The following is a 22,988-nucleotide window of genomic DNA, read 5'->3' on the forward strand; positions in this document are numbered from 1 at the left end:
AGAGGGTGTCCCAGGAAGTGGAACAAATTATGGGGGCCCTGGAACCTGTATAGAGGAAATATTTTTATCCCACCAGCACAGCCAAATGACGATGAGTCTCTTGAAACACCCTGTCATGATTTGCACATTTGTGTTTGATCCACTGTAACCCTGATCAGAGAATTGGATAGTATATACTCTTGCTCTTGTCGTACAATGGTATGTAATGTCGATTTGTTCATAATAAAAATAATTTAACCAAAAAAAAGAAAATTGAAAAGAAGAACAAACTCATCAGCTAGCCAAGTTTCCATATGCATGTGTTTACCAACTGTGCCAAGTATATGATATAGAAAAGCAAACTTTGAGATTATTAATCATGAAATCATTTTGATGTTTTATTCATGGTTGTATCAACACAACTGATAGAAACAAGGGGGCCTGTAAGTAATCACCCTGCAAGGGTTAGCAATTCTTTTATTCACTATTGTAATAACTTTGCATTCCGATTACATGTCTTCTCTTTCACTTGATATAATCCCCCTTCTTTCATATTGTATTTAGAAATGTAAGCACATACAATATATCACTACAAATCTGAACTAAGTTTTAGAATAGTACACGAAATTGACAACTGAGTTTGAAATGCCACATAACATCGTAAATGTTGCAATAATCTTACTGGTGTTTTACTTTAGCTTTTCTTAAAATCAACACCCTAATTTGAAGAAAAAAAACTGGAGGATTCAGAAAAGAAACTTGTTGGTTGACCTTTGTTTGGCACGTGCTCATTTTTTAAAATACATGGTATGCAGCATTTCTCACTTCCTGGGTCTTTGTGACAGAAAGGTGTGCAAAACAGTACTCTTGGCGCAAAAGGAAAATAGTTACAGACAAAAATATGCTCTAGAGTTAGATTATTTGTTTCTTACATCTTGGTCCAGAGGGAGGCAATAGGATGTCTAGTGTAACTTTATAAATACATTTTTAAATAAATCTAAGACACTGAAAACAGAAAGACATATTACTTTAGAACACCAGAAAATAAATCTCAGTAACTGGCCATAAAAATAAAATATTAAGTTGATGTGGTTCTGTTGCTGTAAAATGCTCATATTTTCTCCTTTAAATATCAGTCCTCGGCATGTATCATGCAAGCTCAAGAAAATAATTTATTTTCGGGACAGCATCTGAATTAATAGCATCTTCAATATGCTTCTGCATTTTAAGATACAGGTTGACGATGCAGGATGCAAACCAAGTGTTATTTGTTGTATAGTTGTTGCCAGAAGGTAAGGCAAATGCCTTCTTTTTTATATTAAAAAAATATAGTGATGAAACAACGGCCCACTATGGGCAGTTAAATGAATATAAGAAAGTGGCAGCCTTCTCTAAATTTTCGATCGTACTTAGCAGCTTCTCAGGTTGATAGTTTTTGCATTCCCTTTAAAAGTGTAAATTCTACGGTTGTTGATTCATTGTTGGTTCACTGCATTGTCTTTATTCAAATCTTGTTTGACTGGCACGAATGTAAAGTTATTTCAAAAAGAATTGTCATTACTTTTTATGGAGCCTTCAGGTTTTTCAAAATCCATTTCAAGAAAGTCATCCGGCACATCTTTGAAAACTTCTTTTTCATTATAATCTCCTTCTTCTATAGATTTTTTAGGTTTACGTCTGCAGAGACCATTCTTGCAAGGCCTTACTAAGGCCAGACATATGGCTGCCAGCGCCATGCCAACCGCACAGGAGTAGAATGCTGACCCGTAATTCTGAGTTTGATCCACAAGGACACCTGCAGTTAAAAATAATATTGATTTCATTAGAGAAAAGGCATTTACATTGTAACTGTCGCCACATTAATGACAAAGCAATGCCTGCAACTAGACAAAATCCCCCCCAAAATACCTTTTCTAAAGTTATAATTTCTTGCTGATTTTATAAGGAGACATTGTTCCCATTCATTGCAGATTCTTAAACCACAGTCCGTAAAATAATCAGTAATATTTAACCAACTGAACAGTGCTGACAGCATCACCTGAAATCATAGCTGACGACCTGCAAACTTTGGCTCCTCCTGTGACTTACCTCAAACCAACTAGTTGTTTTGATCACTGTGACGTTTTGCATTACCTTCAGTGAATGAAGTTTAACAGGGTGAAGAAAGCTTTAAGGGGTTTGCTCAAAGAAATTGTTTCCCATTCAGTTTGATTGAAATACAGCAAGTGAAAAAAGGTAAATATAGCTTCACCAAATTAGGTAAGTAGTCAAAGTGTACTCTACACTATGTGCTTGCTTTGTAACGGGGAAATTCCACTAAGATATTTTCGATTATTCCTCAATTCTATACACTTGTGTTGATCTTGAGCAAGTTAAGGATATTGGCAACATGTCATTTTAAGTCATGCTACAAATTGCTTTGCCCTAAAAAAGATCAGTAGAATGTTATAGGGTTGGAAAATAATCTTAAACTTCAGAATGCTAATTTATCAGTATAAGTTATGCCTTACATTTAAACCCTACGCGTGGTTACAGATGTATGTTTTTTTTCTTATTAGCAAGTATTGGATTCTTAAATACTACCTGCATTCGAGGATTTGGGGCACAAAATAGTTGGAAATACTGCATCTGATATTAAGTTCTGGTTTTGGCACCATAAAGGTTTTGACAAAGCATGAGAAAAATTATAATATATGGTGGAATTTCCATTATTTAAATCATAAATGCCTTTAGAACTACGCTTCATGAATATGGGTGAGATGTGGAAATCGCGAGTAACAGATTCATCCTGCTTGTAGTTTAGCTAAATTGAGGCATCAAAGGTGCAAGATTACAAAGCCAGAATACACTATAAGTGCTCACAATGGAATCTTGCGGTTACAGAGATTCAGGTGTTGGCTAAATTAGGTGCACCAATGTCTAAAATGAAGTACTCTGTATGGGGACTTGAATGTTGACCCAGTATCCTTATTGGTGAATTATGGCTCGCTGGAGGCCTTTTAACCATATTTTCCCTTCACATGAATATAAAACCACCTGCAAACATACCCCCACTTGGTAGTTGAATGGGGAGCCACAGTTTTCAAAAAATGCTAACCGTAAATTAAAACAAGTTTTTAGGTTTAGAAAAATGTAAAAGTCAACATACCTCCAAGTGGTGGGCCAGCCAATCCGGCTATGCTCTGAATGAAAACATACACTCCAACTGCAGAAGACATCTTCTCGATCCCCACAACGTCATCATCTGCTAGCATTGGAATGTGGGTTCCTGCAACTGTTCCTAACATACATCCAAAAAATGCGCTGCACACCATCAGCCCCCAAAATTCTGAGGCAAAGGGAAAGGAAATGAGAGCCAAACATAACAAAACAACGAAAATGAGCACAATATAAATCTTGCGAATGGGCTTCTTATTTAGAATCCAGCCAGCGCCAATTCTTCCGAAAACTTCAGCAATGGCCATGGCAGACAGCATGTAGGCAGAGTGGTCTTTATCAATGCCAAGACTGATACCCAGTGGAATGATGTACAGAGAAGGGGCAAAAAAAGCTAGTGTAGCAAAAAGGCCAAATAGAGCATAACAAATAAAACCACCATTTTTCAAAATTGAAAAGTCTAAGAGTGTGATTTTGGATTTCACAATTGGACCTCGTGCTGCTTCCAGCATTTGGACATCTTCCTGTGGTACAACATGTTCTGTCTCTTGTTTCAAGTTTTCGTTTTCTTTCTTAGGTGAGGTAGTTATTTCGACTCCTGAGTCTATGGAGTCAATTGAAGTAATTGTTTTCTCATTTTCAAGTATGTATTCTGTTTCCACGCTTTCTTTTTTGGGAGTTTCTTCTACTTGCACTTCTTTTTGGATTTTCATTGGTCGTAGCAGAGATCCACAAACAACAATATTTAACTGAAGTACACCAACAAGCAGGAGGCTATATCTCCAGCCAAGTTGATCCTTTATAGCAGTGATAGCTAGGGAAGAGAATGAAAAATCACAGCTGAACAACGTTGTTTGTTAATCTACAGACATTGATTGCAACATGATTTTAATGATACATCAAGCTTTTGAAAACCTTTAGTATAATATGCTCAGCATAACTAATGACACAATTTACTCTCCTACTACACTGGTAAATTATACATTGGTATTAAAAGTAGTCTCCTAAGACATTAAATAAATGTTCCGGGTCACTTGCACATTCTTTGGGAAGGAAGGAGAAAGGCATCACAATATTGATGATATGGCACGGCTAACTTTGACAATCATTGTGTAGTGCAAAATGGCATTATTGGCAGGAGCGGCTGGTGTCATTTGAAAGTGGTAGGGCGTAAAATGATTGGCATACTGCGCCGTGAGCCCGAACCACCATAAGAGAAAATTTTGAAAAAAGAGAAGAAAAATTGTGCACTTTCAAGCAAATTTGAGAAAGCAGGAAGGTTAATAAAGCAATTGACATCAGTCAGCAGACAGTCACTAACTCACTACACGCACCAGCACTAGGTCTAGTGTGACTGTGTGCGCCGGTGACGTGGGCTGTGCTGCGCCTGGGACGTCACCACACCCACAGCCATGGCCAATCGCTACTGTATGGCTTCACTGAAGTCACACAGTAATTGGCCATAAATTTGTAATGACAGGTACACAGGTATTACTGCACAGTAATTACCACAGTATGTAGAATGGTAATATTTAAAGACTGTAGAAGTGGGTGCCTTAGTTCCTCCATCTCTCCCTTCTTTCTGTACTTGGCCGTTCCATCCTACCTTCTCTCTTCCTTCCTCCTTTCCTCTCCTCTCCCATCCCCTACCCCTCTTCTCCTCTGCCGGTCACCCTCCCCAGCCCAGCCCGCCCCTTCTCTCCTTAGCTCTACTTCCTTCATGTACTCTCCTCCCCTTCTCTACCCTTCCCACTATCCTCCTCTCCTCCCCTCAATTCTCCTCTCTCCTCTTCTCTCCTTCTCCTCCCTCCCTCCCATCCTGTCCCCTCCCCTCCTCAGCTCTCCTCTCCTTCTCTTCCCTTCCTTTCTTCCCGTTTCCAGAAGGGGCCCTGGCACTCATCTCGCAGGCCTCATAGTCAGTTTTCCAGGCCTCCTCCTAATGTTCCGTTTCGCGCTGACACGAGTTTTATCATAAGGGGTGCAAGCCGGCAATTAGTCTGCGCGAGTGTTGCAATGAAGGACAACATAAATAGAATAACTTCAAGTGTGAAGTTTATTGCAAGATAGAAAAGTTGAGGTGGTCACAGTGACGACGTGACGAAGCCAGCCAGCAGTCAGACTCAGCAGACAGTCACTAAACTCACTACACGCACCAGCACAAGGTCTAGCGTGACTGTGTGCGCCGGTGACGTGGCTGCACAGTTAGTATTCGCCCTGATCGCCCATTTACACGCGGGGGCTGCTGCGGCATGAAGCAGCACCCTTGGGTCCCTTGTAAAGGTTGAAGCCTGTGCTCTGCGCATGCTCGGGCTGGTTATAGCCCTGTGCCACTCAAACAAGCTGCCACAGCCCAGCCGGTGTCGCCCCACCCCCAGGCTTCAGCAGCGTGACGCGTGAGGTGAGGAAGGAGTCGAGGACGGAAGGTCGCGGTAAGGAGCATTGGCAAATACAATTGCATTTTGCCTGCTTAGCGTGCGTGCGTCCATGTGGCTTAGTGGGGCAACGCCCCAATGGACGCACCGCGCCCGATTATTGGTGGTTTCTAGTTACTGTTAAAGGCTAAATTTACATGGAGTTGTTAACCTAACTTGAGTTACTGAAAGAGCAGGCGATTTCCTAATATCGGCTTGGTAGCCTTATGTTTCACTAGAGTAAATGGGGGCAAAGCACATTGTATTATCGTTGTGTCATCTTTTTAGGTCTCGCTATTCGATGCGCATCGAGCTTGCGAGACTATAGGGCTTTAAACAAAGCTTACCTAACTGTGGCGATTTGGTGCTGTGCCCGTGGCTTTTAGGTCAATGCGCAAGCACATTGACCTAAAATGCGCGTGCACAGCACAAAATCGCCAGCCATCTGTTCCCCAGCTTGGATCTCCTGGCTGCTCCTCCCCTAATTATCCGCACATCAAAGGCTGCTCCCGCCCCCTGCTTCACACTTCAAACCAATGCTACCGAGAGCATTTCCCGCCCGGCCGCTTTTAATTTCATTTCGCAAGCAGTTCCCCCTCCTCCCTCTCCTGACTTTCTCCTGCCTGCCACACCAATCCAAACTGAGGCGCTGCTGCTCCAGTCCCTGTATTACTCCCACTCATCTATGATTAGGAATAAAAGACTGTCGGTTAAAAACAGTTTCAAGATAAAAATGGTTTCCCATTACTTTTGCCTCCAACTCTCCGACTTTCACATGCACATACCACTTTGCTGATACTGACCGAGACATGCGCTTTATAAGCAGGAAATAGAATTCTACAGGAAACAATACTACCGAAGACCATTCGAGGGTGTGAGCTCAATGCCACCGAAGAGTACGTACAATTATTATACTTAAAGTTCAGTCAACTACCCTTGATGCACGGACAACCTTTGAAGAAAGTGAAAAGCATGTACCCTCACCCTCACTCACCCTCAACCCCTCACCCACCCACCCTCAACCTCACTCACCCTCAACCCCTCACCCTCACTCACCCTCAACCCCTCACCCACCCTCAACCCCTCACTCACCCTCAACCCCACTCACCCTCAACCCTCACCCTCAACCCCTCACTCTCACTCACCCTCAACCCCTCACCCTCACTCACCCTCACCCCCAACCCCTCACCCTCACTCACCCTCACCCCCAACCCCTCACTCACCCTCAACCCCTCACCCTCAACCTCACTCACCCTCAACCCCTCACCCTCAACCCCTCACCCTCAACCCCTCACTCACCCTCAACCCCTCACCCTCACTCACCCTCAACCCCTCACTCACTCTCACTCACCCTCAACCCCTCACCCTCACTCACCCTCAACCCCTCACCCTCCCCCTCAACTCCTCACCCCTCACTCACCCTCACCCCTCACTCTCACTCATCCTCACTCACCCTCAACCCCCACTCACCCTCAACCCCTCACCCTCACTCACCCTCAACCCCTCACTCACCCTCAACCCCTCACCCACCCTCAACCCCTCACCCTCACCCACCCTCAACCCCTCACCCTCACTCACCCTCAACCTCACCCACCCTCAACCCCTCACCCTCACCCACCCTCAACCCCTCACCCTCACTCACCCTCAACCTCTCACCCTCAACCCCTCACCCTCACCCTCAACCCCTCACCCTCACTCACCCTCAACCCCTCACCCACCCTCACTCACCCTCAACCCCTCACTCACCCTCAACCCCTCACCCTCACCCACCCTCAACCCCTCACCCACCCTCAACCCCTCACTCACCCTCACCCCCTCACCCTCACTCACCCTCAACCCCTCACCCTCACTCACCCTCAACCCCTCACTCACCCTCAACCCCTCACCCTCCCTCACCCTCAACCCCTCACCCTCCCTCACCCTCAACTCCTCACCCCTCACTCACCCTCACCCCTCACTCTCACTCATCCTCACTCACCCTCAACCCCCACTCACCCTCAACCCCTCACCCTCACCCTCACCCCCTCACTCACCCTCAACCCCTCACCCTCAACCCCTCACCCACCCTCACCCACCCTCAACCCCTCACCCTCACTCACCCTCAACCTCACCCACCCTCAACCCCTCACCCTCACCCACCCTCAACCCCTCACCCTCACTCACCCTCAACCTCACTCACCCTCAACCCCTCACACTCACCCTCAACCCCTCACCCTCAACCCCTCACCCTCACTCACCCTCAACCCCTCACCCACCCTCACTCACCCTCACCCCCTCACTCACCCTCAACCCCTCACCCTCAACCCCTCACCCACCCTCAACCCCTCACTCACCCTCACCCCCTCACCCTTACTCACCCTCAACCCCTCACCCTCACTCACCCTCAACCCCTCACTCACCCTCAACCCCTCACCCTCACTCACCCCCAACCCCTCACCCTCACTCACCCTCAACCCCTCACCCTCAACCCCTCACCCTCACTCACCCTCAACCTCAACCCCTCACCCTCACTCACTCAACCCCTCACCCTCACTCACCCTCAACCCCTCAGCCTCACCCTCACTCACCCTCACTCAACCCCTCACCCACCCTCAACCCCTCACCCACCCTCAACCCCTCACTCACCCTCACCCCCACTCACCCTCAACCCCTCACCCTCACTCACCCTCAACCCCTCACTCACCCTCAACCCCTCACCCCCTCACTCACCCTCAACCCCTCACCCTCAACCCCTCACTCACCCTCAACCCCTCACCCTCACTCACCCTCAACCCCTCACCCTCACTCACCCTCAACCCCTCACCCACCCTCAACCCCTCACCCACCCTCAACCCCTCACCCTCACTCACCCTCGACCTCACTCACCCTCAACCCCTCACACTCACCCTCAACCCCTCACCCTCACTCACCCTCAACCCCTCACCCTCAACCCCTCACCCTCAACCCCTCACCCTCCCTCAACCCCTCACCCACCCTCACTCACCCTCAACCCCTCACCTTCACTCACCCTCAACCCCTCACCCTCACTCACCCTCATCCCCTCACTCACCCTCAACCCCTCACTCACCCTCACTCTCACTCATCCTCACTCATCCTCACTCACCCTCACCCCCTCACTCACCCTCACTCACCCTCACCCTCACTCACCCTCAACCCCTCACCCTCAACCCCTCACCTTCACTCACCCTCAACCCCTCACTCACCCTCACTCACCCTCAACCCCTCACCCTCACTCACCCTCAACCCCTCACCCTCAACCCCTCACTCACCCTCACTCTCACTCATCCTCACTCACTCACCCACCCTCAACCCCTCACCCTCACTCACCCTCAACCCCTCACCCTCCCTCACCCTCACTCACCCTCGACCCCTCCCCCTCGACCCCTCCCCCTCAAACCCTCACCCTCACTCACCCTCAACCCCTCACTCACCCTCACAACACATATTGTGTTACAATAGGTGTCACATTTGCGAAAGATAAAACTATTGGCATTGTAAATAACAAAGCTATTAATTCGCTATTTTCAAAACAAGCACATAAATAAAAAATGTGTCCTTTACAATACCAATAGCTCAAACTTTCCTAATGCGAGACCTATTGCATTGCTGTGCTTCTCTCCGCTGCTGCACTCTCCTGCTCTCTAGAGATGTGGCCTAACGACCAGAGCTGCCATCTAAGTCACGTAAATACAAAACATGTTGCATTCCAAATGCTATAGGTGTCACATTCGCGAAAGTTATAACTATTGGCATTGTAAATGACAAAGCCATCAATTTAGCAATTTTAAAAACCAACAAATAAATAAAATGTCATTTACAAGACCAATAACTCCACCTTTTCTAATGCGAGACATATTGCATTTCCAATGCTTGTTACTTCATGCGCCCACCTTCTTGTCATCTTCAGCCAACGGCAACAGAACTGGGCTTGCACACAATTTGAGGCTGTTTTCAGATCCTCACAAGATCTACATCCGTCTGGGGATTTGGAAGATAATCGGTTCTGTGGGTACACTACAGAACCTAGGCTGATACTCCTGCTGATTGAGGTACATTTACTACAGCGACATAATGTTCACACTTAAATTAGAAAGGCCTAGTTCTATTAAAATGGCCAACGGTACAACACATATGACGTGATGCTTGAACGATGCCCCAAAATAAGACACTCTCATGATGTACTGATGATTTCTTAACAGGATAGAGATTTGTGTTGTCAGATTACGAAAAATGATCATTTTCTGTGCAGTAACCTTTGTCCGGAAGATAAGACCAAAGGACTACACTTGACTATACATGCAACTTCAAACCTCTTCACTGTGGAAATGTTTATCAGACTATTGCTCCTGCGCTCTGGTAATAATTAATCTAAAGGTTGTTTCCTTGTCTGCTAAATTCCTCTACAAGTCACGACCCTCCACAGTAATGACTGCCCCAGGCCAATATTTTGCCATAAGTACCGAAGATTGATTAGGAATTGACCAAATATCACAAAAATGCATACTTGTATCTCGGTTAGAAAAAGAATAAAAAGAAAGACTAGTTGTCATCCTAAATTGACAGCTTATCTACCCGTACCGCTTCTGGATCTTATAATGGCACAGTCCTTTCTTTGACTAAGATGAGGGAGGCACTCTACACAGGTCTTGTACAAACTAAATCCGGATGCAGTGATGTTACCGCACCGCTTTGGGCCAGATGTAGGTCACCAAATACCGGTCGGTAAGGCCGATTTCGGCCGTTACCGACCGGTATTTGGTGTCTGAGATGTAGGGGGCCTTAAAATTACCGATTCTGTAAATTTACCGATTTGGTAAAATACCGAATCAGTAAATATACAGAATCGGTAAATCTAGATGTAGGTGGCACTGAAACAGTGCCACAGGCCCTTAAGAATTTGTTATTTACCATCAAATACTATTTGATGGTAAATAACGAATTCCTGTGTACATGCACATCTGTGCACGTACACCTGTGCCATGTGGCACACATACATTCCCTAAGAGCATTTATGTGTGTCACATGGCACACAAGCCTGAATCAGGGGAGCAACAGGGTGTCAAAGTGACACCCTGTCCCCCTTGTCAATTCGGTAATTTTACTGAATCGGTAATTACCATTGATTCCTATGGCAAAATTAACAAGAAGGGGAGAGAGAGTTCATAGGTGGATTCGTACCCCCTGGTCAGTAGTAATTAAACAAAAGGAATCCACTTAAGGAAGGGTTTCCCTACTTTGGTTGGGAACACCCTGTGTTGTAAAATACCCCTCACACACCAAAAGGACCCTTGGTGTCATGCTTCATCATCGGGGTCTTCGCACTCCTCTACGGGATGCGGCGTGCTGCGACCAGCGACTGCGCGGGAGCACTTATTAGGACTATGTGTGGTGTGTGTGAAGGAATATTATGTGCGTGAGTAGTGAGGTTATACGGCGAGTGAGGTTTAAAAAGGGCCTAGCTTGTGGGGAAAAAACAATTTTAATCTGCCTCCGGGCTGGCACTATTAAAAACGTGCAGTAGAAGGAGATATATTATGCAAGACTATGTGCACTACCTCCCTTGTGTGTGTGTCGACATGTTTTGGAGACTGAGCTCCTTCTTCAGGACAGGGTACACAAAACCCCACCTTACTCATGTATCTCTACTTAAAAAATGAAGTTATTTACACAAGTGAAAATTAGTGCAGGTTATGATATGTACCTACAGGATGTTTTTAAAGTCGCTGATTGTCGACTGTTATGAATCACTTCCAATGCCTCATGAGCCTCAGGAACGTTGGGGAATGCGTGCAGATTCGCTACGAAAGTCTAGGAGACACTGCTGCCTGACTGCCCCATACGTGGCCGCGTATGGGGCAGTCAGGCAGCAGTGTCTCCTAGACTTTCGTTGCTAATCTGCACGCATTCCCCAACGTTCATGAGGCATTGGAAGTGATTCATAACAGTCGACAATCAGCGACTTTAAAAACATCCTTTTTTAAACCTCACTCGCCGTATAACCTCACTACTCACGCATATAATATTCCTTCACATACACCACACATAGTCCTAATAAGTGCTCCCGCGCAGTCGCTGGTCGCAGCACGCCGCATTCCGTAGAGGGGTGCGAAGACCCCGATGATGAAGCATGACACCAAGGGTCCTTTTGGTGTGTGAGGGGTATTTTACAACACAGGGTGTTCCCAACCAAAGTAGGGAAACACTTCCTTAAGTGGATTCCTTTTGTTTAATTGATTCCTATGGGCCTTGAGGCCCATAGGAATAGCAGTAATTACCGAATTTTAAAGATTCTGTAAATAATTCGGTAAAAATACCTCCATTGCATTTACCGATTTGTAAATACCGAATCGGTAAAACTCGGTATTTTCGAATCGGTAAATGCCATTTACCTACATCTAGCCCTTTGTCTCTTAATAGTAATTAACTTATTGTAAACTGTAATGGAACCTTGGGGAAAGGAGCAAATAACCGATTTCTCTAGCATTCCTTATAATCATTGATATATTCTTGCCCCATTTTCGAAGTTCTCTTATTCTAAGACCCTCAGCAAGTCCCCACTTTATTGCTGCAGCAAGAGATACCTTTCTTTCTCCAGCATGTGCCTCTGGTTTCCATTTATTGCAGACCCTCATTCATCCAGGCCTAAATGTGACCCAAATTATTCAATAATTGGTGTCATTACTTTTGTTGAAGTAAAGCAGGCCAAGGAGGCTGTTATTTTCCTTATGGATAGTGATATGGGTATAAACATGTCCTCGTTCCATTTTGTGTTTAAAGACTGATTTACAAACAAGGCCCCAGATCCACAGCCACCGCATCACATGGCCATTGAAAGCGATGAGTTACATTTTAGAGTATGTCCTTTGCAAGGGGGCGGCACGGAGATGGTCTCACTTCACATTTTTCATTGCCCCACTAGGAGAGTGATTACCTTCATTGAAGATGCGCACTTGCTATGTGGTAAGAGTGACCCTGGCCTAAAATTTCATATTTGGGCGCATTTATTTGGGGATTAGTTATATTGAACTGCTTACCTGGTGCAAAAGCAAAAACGGCGCAACATTCTCCAGTGGAGGCAACTGCAGTAACCAGTGAACGTTTTTTGTCAAAGTACTGTGACAGTATGGTGACTGTTGGAATGAAACTTAAGGAGTATCCCAAACCTGTGGAAGGATGGAAAGGACAGGTGTGAGAATCTGTTGAAACATGTATGTTTTACACAGTAGTATACTCTTCAGAGCAAAAGGAAGCAAAGAGAGAAAGAAGGACGTGTAAGCTGGGGAAACTGTGACAAAGGGAGAAAGTGAAGATAAAAGAGACCCTGCAAGAGGGAGAAAAGAGACCGGAAGAGGAGGGTGGTGAACAAAGAGGCATGCATTGGAATCAGGAATAGCAGTCTTAACATTAGGCAAGGCTATCTATCGTTCAGCGTATCTGAAGCGGACTTCTTGGATCCTTCTGCAAATTTCTTATCCTTTTTTTTCATACAAATTACAGTTTTGAGGACACAAGATTCTAGTAGCCACAGAAACCAAAATGGCTGTTTTCCCAACTTGTCGAGCCCTCAGCAGCGGTTGAAAGTATATAATTATATTTCTCTGCTCTTTTAAACCCATTTGTGTATCACTGGATCTACCTATATTTGTATACTCGTTTGCAAAATGTTTCCAGGATGATTGAAAAACGATTCCCTCCGCTTCATTAAAGTTCAACTTCCCTAATGTCCTGAAAGGCCATAATAAATTATCATTGTCCTCAGTCCAGCTTGGGACAGTTGTGTTGCATTACTATGATTAATGCCATAGTACAATGATAGCTTGTGTTGTTGGTACTTAGAAACTTACCAGATATTAGACCAATTGTTAAGTACATTTCGTCGACACTGCGTGCAAAAGATGCAGTGACCATTCCGATGCTGACCAGGAACCCTCCGGCCATTACCACTGGTCGGTGGCCAAAACGATTGCTCAGTACTGTTGACAGTGGGGCTGGAATAAAATAAAGCAGAGTTAGTTTTACCGAGAAAATGAACCAGTTATGTTTTTGCAAGTGAAAAGAAAACAAAGGAGGACATTTTTACTATATGCATTTTGTTACGTTCAAAACCAAGACCTGTGTTTCCCCTTTTGTTTGGTACATATGCAATATATTCATGATATGCTGATAAAAGCATCAGTTTGTGACTACTTGATGCATGCGATGATTTCGCGTCCTGGCCTGATAATAATAAATATATGTTCCCATGCTGACAGACACCCTTCTTTACCATTTGGAGCAATCTCGCCTAACAAGTAGGTCATCTGATAGCACGTTATGTCACTGTTTACTCGGAAAAAGAACTGCAGCTTCATGAAGTGTCTTAGTTCTGACTAGCCAGAGTAAAATAAAAAAAAGACATTTCACTGATAAAACTTGCACCGGTTATGCCCAAATTTCAATTGATTGTTTCAATATTTTAGTTTAGGGAGTCGGCTCTGATAAGTCTAGATAACAAGGAATGACACATGGAGCCCTCACCCGAAGAGGCAAGTGACATAAAGCAAGTCTGATGCTAAACTACCTTTCACTGGTTCTTCAAATTCGTTAAAAAAGGCACGAGATTAGGCAACTTTATCTTAAAAGCAAAACTAGGTGTCAGCGAGCTCGTGTCACTTGAATACTGGAGGGAGAATGCGTTTATCATTTCAGCAAGAAATGAGAAAGGCTTTCCTGGGAAATCCTTCAGATTATTAAGCGTAATGTAGGGTGAGATTCCAAGACCTGCGCGCTGCACACTTACTAAAAGATACACCTATTACGAGGTGAAGTGTAAACAAAAGAACTGCTGCTTTCAAGACTGTTTTGGTTTAAGATCATAACTGCGGTATCTTTAACCCCTTCATGTTCAACAGGTGTTTGTATCCAGCTTTAAGGTGCTATACACTTATTTGTGGGCAGGGGAAGAGTGCCACTCACCGGTAAATGTCATCACAAACACACATATTGAGATGATCCAGGAAATACGACTGTTGCTTTCGTCGAAGTAAGTGATGAGTTCACTGAAGAAGACTCCAAACGTCTTGATGACCCCATACGTGAATACTTCCACAAAGAAGAAGGCAATGGCCACCACCCAGCCCCAGCCTCCATCAGGCACTTTGGTGTAAACTTTTACATTGGTGCAGGTTCTTGCGGTGTCCATGGCAGTCATCCTGAATCTGTAGAGAAAAGAGATAACTTACACTACTTTTTGGGTTTCCTGTTCGCAATATATTTTGATTTTGTTGCTTATTATACAATAAGTACTTTATGAGTTTGGAAAAAATGTGCTTCAGCGCTGCATAATGTAGCTCCAAGATCTCACTTTCTGGAATGCTGTCTCAAAGTCGGTTTCCCTCACACAATATTTCCCCAGCCTTTCTGCAGCATTGGTCTCTGCTGCTTTCGTGCATGAGAACCTTTTTGACTCATTAATGTTGCCAAACTGAGGACTTTGCAGTCCATGTGTGGCCCATCTGAGAAAACAAAAAGCATACCTTCTGGTTTGCATGTTAGTCCCTGAATTTCTACCATTTAAGGATGACAGGCAATGTGACCTCCAACTTAAATTACTGTGGATGCATCGAAAGTTCATTTAGACAAATTGTTAGCAATCCAATCAATGGCAGGGAAGTAAGCGGTGATAGACTCAGTCTTTGAGCCTAAACCCTAAGCAGGTCTTCCTAATGCTTCATGGTTGTGGTGGGATATTTAAGGACAATACATAAAGCTTTGCTTGAAACCGTCCATCACAGCCTTCCTGCGTGCCTCTCCCCAATTGAATGCTACATATTGATTTCCATATTAAGCAAAGTGTGCTCACATACGAAGACGGGTGAATGCAATAGACCCATTATGGGTTGTTCTAGGTCGAAACATGTTGACCCGATCACCAGGTGTTGTGGATCAGCACCATCCTTGTTTATTGACTTATCTCTATCTTTTCTGTTTTTCCCCAGATAAAGATTTACCTACAGGGTAGGAGATAATTTTGACTCACCACTGTCGATATCCAGACAGTCTCCCTCCTGGTGGAGGTTACACAGTCACATATAGAATGGGACACTGGAGTGATAGATCCAAAGAAGATGCTATCTACCATACCACACTAAGCGGTGCTCACATACACCGCAGATTGTGACTGATTATTGATTGATAACTACTATTGTTTGGAGGCTGAATGAACCTCTACTGCTTCCTCCTCCCTATTGATTAGTACAATAACATTTAGAAAACTCACCAAAAATGTATTTCGGTTACCTTTGTGTACCATTGTGAAACTATCTGAGAGTTTATTGAATTATCCTGAGTTTTCAGTGATTAAAATGGAATAAATAACACTTATATAAACAGCTAGTCCACCCTGTGCCAATGGCGAAATAGTCAAGAAAACAGAGCAGTGTTGTAAACCACTTAAAAGGAGCAAGTGATCAAAAAGGGTAACGTTTTATTCCCCTATGCCTACTGATCCAAGTTTTTACAGCAGATTTTAGTACCAATATCTACATAAGTAATAGATTTGATGACTGCCCCTTCAAAAAGATTTATAGAAAAGAGTACATGCATGTATTAGAAATCACACCATCAAAACAACAACAAAAATACACCAAACCAAATGTAACCATGTTAGTACTTGTTAACAAAAAGACATAGTATTTGGCTGAGCACAGTGGTACTACATTGTTGGTTGCAGACTGTTGGTCTCCAGCTAGCAGGTAGGAAGCAGTACAGGTAGTAGGAATGTGTGCAGCAGAGGGCTGGAGGGACCAAGTGGTAAAATGAGAGGAGGGGGACCATGAGAAGAATCCTGGTCATCCACACTTACAAAGATGGTTATGCAGCTTCCGCAATACAAGAGCAGCCCAGATGGATTTCCTGGAAAGGACCAGATTGCCTCCCCCTCTCTGCACTATCACCAGTCCAATTTGGCATGTGTTCCCTCCCCAATAGCAAAATTTACCTTTGAGCCATGCTTTAAATGGGATGAAAAATGTGGGAGGGTCTTTGAAAGGGGCGTGGCCAAATAGTAACTATGAATCCTTTCCAAGAGGGTTGGCCAATGCAATTAAGGGAGTGGCTTGAAACATGTAACCTGTGGTCATCAAATAGTACATGGAAACAGTTCCCAAACAGGATCAAAAGACAAACAGAACACGTCCAACCACCCTACATGGCATGGAGCTCCTGTAGGCACACGATCAGTGCCCACATAAGAGAAGTAAGAACTACAAATGTTGAAGTACAATAAACTAAAATCCTGTGCTTTACATATTCTGCCACCTAAACTGTAGGTTTGTGCCTCTGTGCGTTTTTTGTTATTGCCTCTAGACCTGTCACACAACAAATGCATATCTGCAACACAACAAGCCAGACCTATGTGCTTTGGCAGTTCTTGTTAGATGTAACAGATAAATGAATAACAATGAGCCTGTTGAGAATAATTGGTCTGTAATGTTTCATTCACAATGCCATATTTTCCAAATTGAAGCCTTATCCACAGATCTGTGAAAGCGTCAGAGACCTTTAGTGTGTCTTAGGTACAACCATACTCCTCTTCGCACCACTTTCTTCTGCATTCTCTCCTCACCTGCCGGCGTCTGGACGAATCCCCGGAAATGGGATGCCTAAAGCTTGGCTGAAGCACTTGGCTACCTGAGTGTGGACTGGAATTGTAAATTAGTACTGACCACCTTACCGTGCCTTGCCTCTAAGACTGGATCCTGTATGTTTCAGAATTTCAAGAAAACAGGTTGGTGGGGGCGGCACTGGGGCTACTAAGGCAACTAATTGTGCTGTCTGTGCAGCAAAACGTACCTTTAAAGTATGTATACCTATGTGACATAGTGTACGAGAGTGCAGTCAGTACAGGTGCTCAGCGCATCATTGAGCACTTGAACTGACTGCATAGTGCACTGGCACCAGTACGCACCCGCACTGGTTGTAGAGGAGTGTCCACTATCCTAGCGTGACGTGCATCTGTATTCTGTGCAGTATTGTGCACCTGTGCAGGTTGGTGGTAGGGTGACCAACCGTCCGTAAATTTCACGGACAGTCCGTAATTTTGGCTGTCTGTCCGTTGTCCGTGAAAGATTCTTTAACGGACGCCATTTGTCCGTAATTTTAACCGGGCACAGCTTGCCCCCACCTCCCTTCTTGACTCCGATGCTGTATGAAAGCTCAGACCCCAGCAGCACTGTAGAGGCACAGCGGGATGGCAACCCTCACACCTCCAGCCCTTGATGAGCTGTTAAGAGGTGCTTGAAGGTGACAGAGGGAGGGGCTGCAGGTTCAGGAGCAGGGGGCATTCATTCACATGCAAACAGCCCTGAATGCGTCTTGTATCTGTTATTTATAGGGGGGCTCACACATTCGATTTCTACCCAGGGCCCCAAACATCCTAGACTCGGCCAGATTACACCACTGATTACACCGAGGCAGCACCTGCTTCTCTTCTCCGAGCTTAGTTACTGTCACTAATGTGTAAGCAAACCTCGGTTCTTCAAACATGCATAATGTAATACAATAAAGAAATGGCACAATCGCACCCACACTGATCAACAAAGTATGGAGGACAATCAGTTCAATCAGTTCTCTTAGAGTGTCTCCTGTAAGTACTGTATATCACAGTGGGGGATGGCATTTTGGACAGAGAGCCTGTCTTCTCGTTGTCTTGTGCAGGAGGGGGCGAAAAGCCCAAGATGATACTAGAATACTGCATGCCCACCTCTGTGCCCACCCTGGTGGATCACGTTCCCACTCCTGTGATGACTCCTGCTCCTGTCCCCCCATGTGGTGGCTCCAGTCCACCCCCCGCCTGTGATGGCTCCTGTCCCCATGTTGTGGCTCCAGTCCACCCCCGCCTGTGATGGCTCTTGTCCCCCCCTGTGGTGGATCCTGTCTCTGCCCTGGGTGGCTTCTGTCCCAGTCCTGGAACGGCCCCTGCAGGGAGGGTGAAGTTCTTGATGGGCCTCTTCTCAAAAGGGCTCAGCTCAAAATTAATATGGAAAGGTGGGTGTGTAAGTAAGTGAAGGGATGTGTGAATGGCTGGATGAATTAGTGAAAGGGTGAATGGATGAATGAAAGATTGAATAAATGGATAATGAGAGAGGATAGATGGATTTATGAGTGAGGGGAAGGATGGAGAGAAAATGTAAATAGCTGGATGGAAGGGTAGCTGGATGAAAAATGAGGGGAAAGATGGATGAGGGTAAGGATGATGGATGGAGGGGAAGGATGGATGGATGGATGAGGGGAAGGATAAATGGATGAGGGGATGGATGGATGGATGGAGGGGAAGGATGATGGAAGGAGGGGAAGGATGGATGGATGAGGGGAAGGATAAATGGATGAGGGGAAGGATGGATGGATGGATGTAGGGGAAGGATGGATGGATGAGGGGCAGGATAAATGGATGGGATGGATGGATGGGTGAGGGGAAGGATGGGTGAAAGGAAGGATGGATGAGGGGAAGGATGATGGATGACGGGAAAGGATGGATGATGAGGGGAAGGATGGATGGATGGATGGATGGATGGATGGATGATGAGGGGGTGGGTGAAAGGATGGATGATGAGGGGAAGGGTGGATGGATGGATGATGAGGGGGGTGGGTGAAAGGATGGATGGATGGATGATGAGGGAATGGATGGATGATGAGGGGGTGGGTGAAAGGATGAATGGATGATGAGGGGAAGGATGGATGGATGATGAGGGGAAGGATGGATGGATGATGAGGGAAAAGGATGGATGGATGATGAGGGAAAAGGATGGATGATGAGGGGAAGGATGGATGGATGATGAAGGGAAGGATGGATGGATGATGAGGGAAAATGATGGATGGGTGATGAGGGGAAGGATGGATGGATGATGAGGGGAAAGGATGGATGGATGATGAGGGGATGGATGGATGATGAGGGGAAGGACAGATGGATGGATGGATGGATGATGGGTGGGTGAAAAGATGGATGGATGGAGAGTGGGTGAAAGGATGGATGGATAAGTGGGTTGGTGAAAGGATGGATGGATGGATGATGAGTGGGTGGGTGAAAGGATGGATGGATGGATGATGAGTGGGTGGGTAAAAGGATGGATGGATGAGTGGGTGGATGGTGGGTGGGTGAAAAATGGATCAGTGGATTGGATGGTGGGTGGGTGAAAGGATGGATGAGTGGGTGGGTGGATGGTGGGTGGGTGGATGATGGGGGTAGGTGGATGAGTGAAATTATGGATGGATTGATAAGTGCAAGGGTGAATGAATGGACATATGAGTGAAAGGGTGGGTGTAAGGATGGATGAGTGAGTGAAAGGGAGGGTAGATGGACAAAAGGATGAATAGATGTGTGAAGGAGTGAAATGATAGATGGATGAGTGATAGGGGCAATGGATGGATTCATGAGTGGATGAGTAGATGGATGGATGGGTGGGTGGATGGATGGAAGGCTAAGTGAAAGGGTCGATGGAGAGAGAAAGGGAGGATGGATGGATGACAAAAGAGTGGATGGGTGGAAGGATTAGTAAGTGAAAGGATGGCTGGATTGGTGAAAGGGTAAATGGCTGAATGGATGAGTGAATGGATGGATGAGATGAAGAGTGGATGGATAAGTGTACAGATGGATAGGGTGAAAGGGTGGGTGGGTGGATGGATGGATAATGGAGGATGAGTGAAAGGATGGATGAGGAGATGGATGAAGGGATGGATGAGTGAAATGATAGATGGAAGGATACATGAAGGATAGGTTTGCAAATGGTTGAATATGTTTGGAAATGGCTGGGCTTACTTATATACTATTGCACGACCTCTGATGTGTCTGTAAAACGTACCTATTGTCCTGATGTTTTGTCCTGAATTTTGACCTCCTGTCCTGAATTTGTGTCCTGAATTTTGACCCTTTGTCCTGAATTTTTACACTCACCGTCCTGAATTTGCACCAATGCCAGTTGGTCACCCTAGTTGGTGGTGACACGCGTCTTAACGTATACGGCAGCCGGCGTGCATGTTCTGTGGTGTGGCTGCCGAGTTCTGTCCAGTGCATGGAGTATGTTATGTTATGTTATGTCGGACTCCTAATACATCTAAGCTTGAGCTCAGTCTTGCACTGCGTCTCCTCTGTGATGTGGCACATTACCGGATGGAAGCTATCTGCTGCTGTTGCGCAGCCCTCCACCAGAGCCATGTATAACACACGAGGTTTGTTTGCACTGCGCGCACTATTCATCGAGCTCTGTTGAACGCGCAGGCGCTTCAGCCAATCTCAGGACTTCTGCGTTATACAACCGGCGAGTAACAAGCGCGTGCCCTTTTCCATGTAGATTGCGTATAAAGCGGAAATGGTGGGGCTGCGCGTCTTCCAGCAGGAGGAAGCTCAGGAGAGAAGGGTCTAGAGAAGAACCTGCTGCGCACTTAGCAGCAGCGCGCTTGGCTCATTCATCCTTTATACTAAGCATAACGCAGAGAAACACAAAAGTGCCCAATGCTTCTCCTTTAAAAAAAAAAGGGGGGGGGGGCAGCGTAGCGCCCTGTCATCTTTAGTTAGTAGCACTATTTATACATGTAACGAGTGTCTATTCTTACAACTGTGTCCTAACCCCCCTGTAATGTCAAGCGCTCGGATACCCTCTAGTATTTATCAGCGTCTGTAAAGCGCTAACGTAATTTAAGGGTTCTGTACAGACGTGGGTTCTATTCGCAGTACGCGCCTTCTGGAGAGCGGGCTCTGTGTGGCTGTGCACCTCTTGGACTGTGCAGCGCTGTGACGCCACTAGCCGGAAATAGCGCCATATATGGAATACATAAATAAAGTGCACGAGGGAGAGTTCGGATTGAGGTTTCTCTGTGAGAACGGCAGCTGAGAGTCAGTCATTGCCCGGGAGAAGGTTGAGCAGGGTGTTGACTTGTGCCCTAAACACAGAGGCACTCACGCCGCTACCTTAACTCGCTTCACTAACCCAGTGCGAACATGAGATCCTTAAAGGAATGTTCACAACACAAGGTCGATTATACATAGCCTGGGGCCAAATGTTACCCTTGACTTGCAGCTCATGGCTTACCCCTTCGGTACCCCTTGCATCTTAAGCCGAAGAGGGAAGCAGCAGAATCTCTCAACGTAAACGGGTGCATTAGCGACCCCTTTAGTTTTAGTAGTTTCCATATTCAACTACCCTTCACCTGACCCCGCAGCAGCAAACACCTGCTGCTGCCCTCAAATGTATGTCACAGAGAAAAAAAATGTATGTGGTATCACTTCGTTGTCCAGGTGAGTTGGACATAAAAAAAGTCAATTTGGGGAAGGATGCGGTATTATCACACTCCGGGTTAAACATCATATTTTCTGGTTCAAGTTTAGTTTTCCTTCAGCCTTCAATAGAACGTGCTGATGGCATGTATGCGCCGGCACAAGGCAGCACAGTGCGAGCCTCCGAGTTGCCGCTGGTCCGCAGTGTAACTGGAAACTGCACCTGGGTGAGAGCATCACTGGCGTTACTATAACACCGGCTACCCAGCGTTCTTTTAAAACAAGTACACAGCGTGATCTCAAAAACACGTAACAACTAAAGTTCCCCTGGATTCTACATAACATTTTTACATTCTGTGAACGTGCAGCTAAATACAAATGTTCTGTATATGTACTATAATTCTAAGTACTTGTAAACAATCTGAAAAAATCCATTTTAAATACATTATATCATCTAACAAGTTAAATAAAAAACATGCGCAGTGCTGTAAATTGGCAGTAAAAAAAAGCAGTACTCACCAGCAGGTTAGATCTAAGCCCCCTTGATCTTGACCTTTTCGCGCCCTGTAGCCCCCTGACCTCTTTACCCCCTGCTCCGGGAGGAGGCGAGCTTGAGACAGGACCCCGTGTGCCCGGGTTCGCCCCCCCACCGCCCCCAGACACACGGCTGATCACTGCCTGCTACTGCTCTCCCTCCTCCGGTCTCTTCTGCACTGCCAGCCCTCGCTGGGTTCTTGGTATATATACCGGCTTCAGCCGGTCTGCAGGAGCGTCCACGAGCAGCGCGGGAGCGCGCAGCAGTCTGCACCATCGCCCCATAGACGGAAGGATGCGAGCTCTGCTCTCGGTGCGGATGCACGTTCGCGTGTTGCTTAACTCCTAGCCACATGATACAGCATGCTACAGTGCTGTGATGTGTATAGAGACAACGGCAACATTACTCCTAAAGAAAAATTACGTGCGCATCACTGGTCTATACGGGGCAAGTGACACTTACCCTTCAGATCTCGAGGGGTTCAGCTGAGCATAGCTTTCCCTCATAATATGGTGCATTTTTGGTGGCAGCATCATACGGTCGTGTATGTGTTTATTGCCTGCGTGTGCTGCAAGCATAAGTTGCATGGTGATCTGTGTATGAACCACGAGTTCAACAAGAACCGCTCTTATAGATCGGATTTAGCTTTAGTCAGCGA

General features: G+C 45.7%; 2 protein-coding genes across 5 annotated transcripts in view; one reads left to right on the top strand and one right to left on the bottom strand.

The window, feature by feature from the left end:
* ARSG (arylsulfatase G) overlaps nucleotides 1-22,988 on the top strand; it is a 2,325,381-nt gene that overhangs the window by 662,989 nt on the left and 1,639,404 nt on the right. The window lies entirely within an intron of this gene.
* LOC147702320 (monocarboxylate transporter 7-like) lies at nucleotides 353-22,510 on the bottom strand. 2 transcript variants are annotated; one of them, XM_086930953.1, is made up of 6 exons: nucleotides 22,315-22,510; nucleotides 14,502-14,743; nucleotides 13,391-13,534; nucleotides 12,581-12,709; nucleotides 3,128-3,949; nucleotides 353-1,774 (listed from the first exon to the last, which is right to left on the bottom strand). In XM_086930953.1, the coding sequence occupies exons 2-6, from the start codon at nucleotides 14,734-14,736 to the stop codon at nucleotides 1,521-1,523; spliced, it is 1,584 nt and encodes a 527-aa protein (XP_086787079.1). In that variant the 5' UTR covers nucleotides 14,737-14,743; nucleotides 22,315-22,510; the 3' UTR covers nucleotides 353-1,520. The 2 variants fall into 2 exon arrangements, with proteins under 2 accessions (XP_086787079.1, XP_086787080.1); XM_086930954.1 differs by lacking the exon at nucleotides 22,315-22,510 and adding an exon at nucleotides 16,390-16,510.

The sequence above is a fragment of the Lissotriton vulgaris genome, chromosome 7 (assembly GCF_964263255.1).
Source record: "Lissotriton vulgaris chromosome 7, aLisVul1.2, whole genome shotgun sequence".
NCBI lineage: Eukaryota > Metazoa > Chordata > Amphibia > Caudata > Salamandridae > Lissotriton > Lissotriton vulgaris.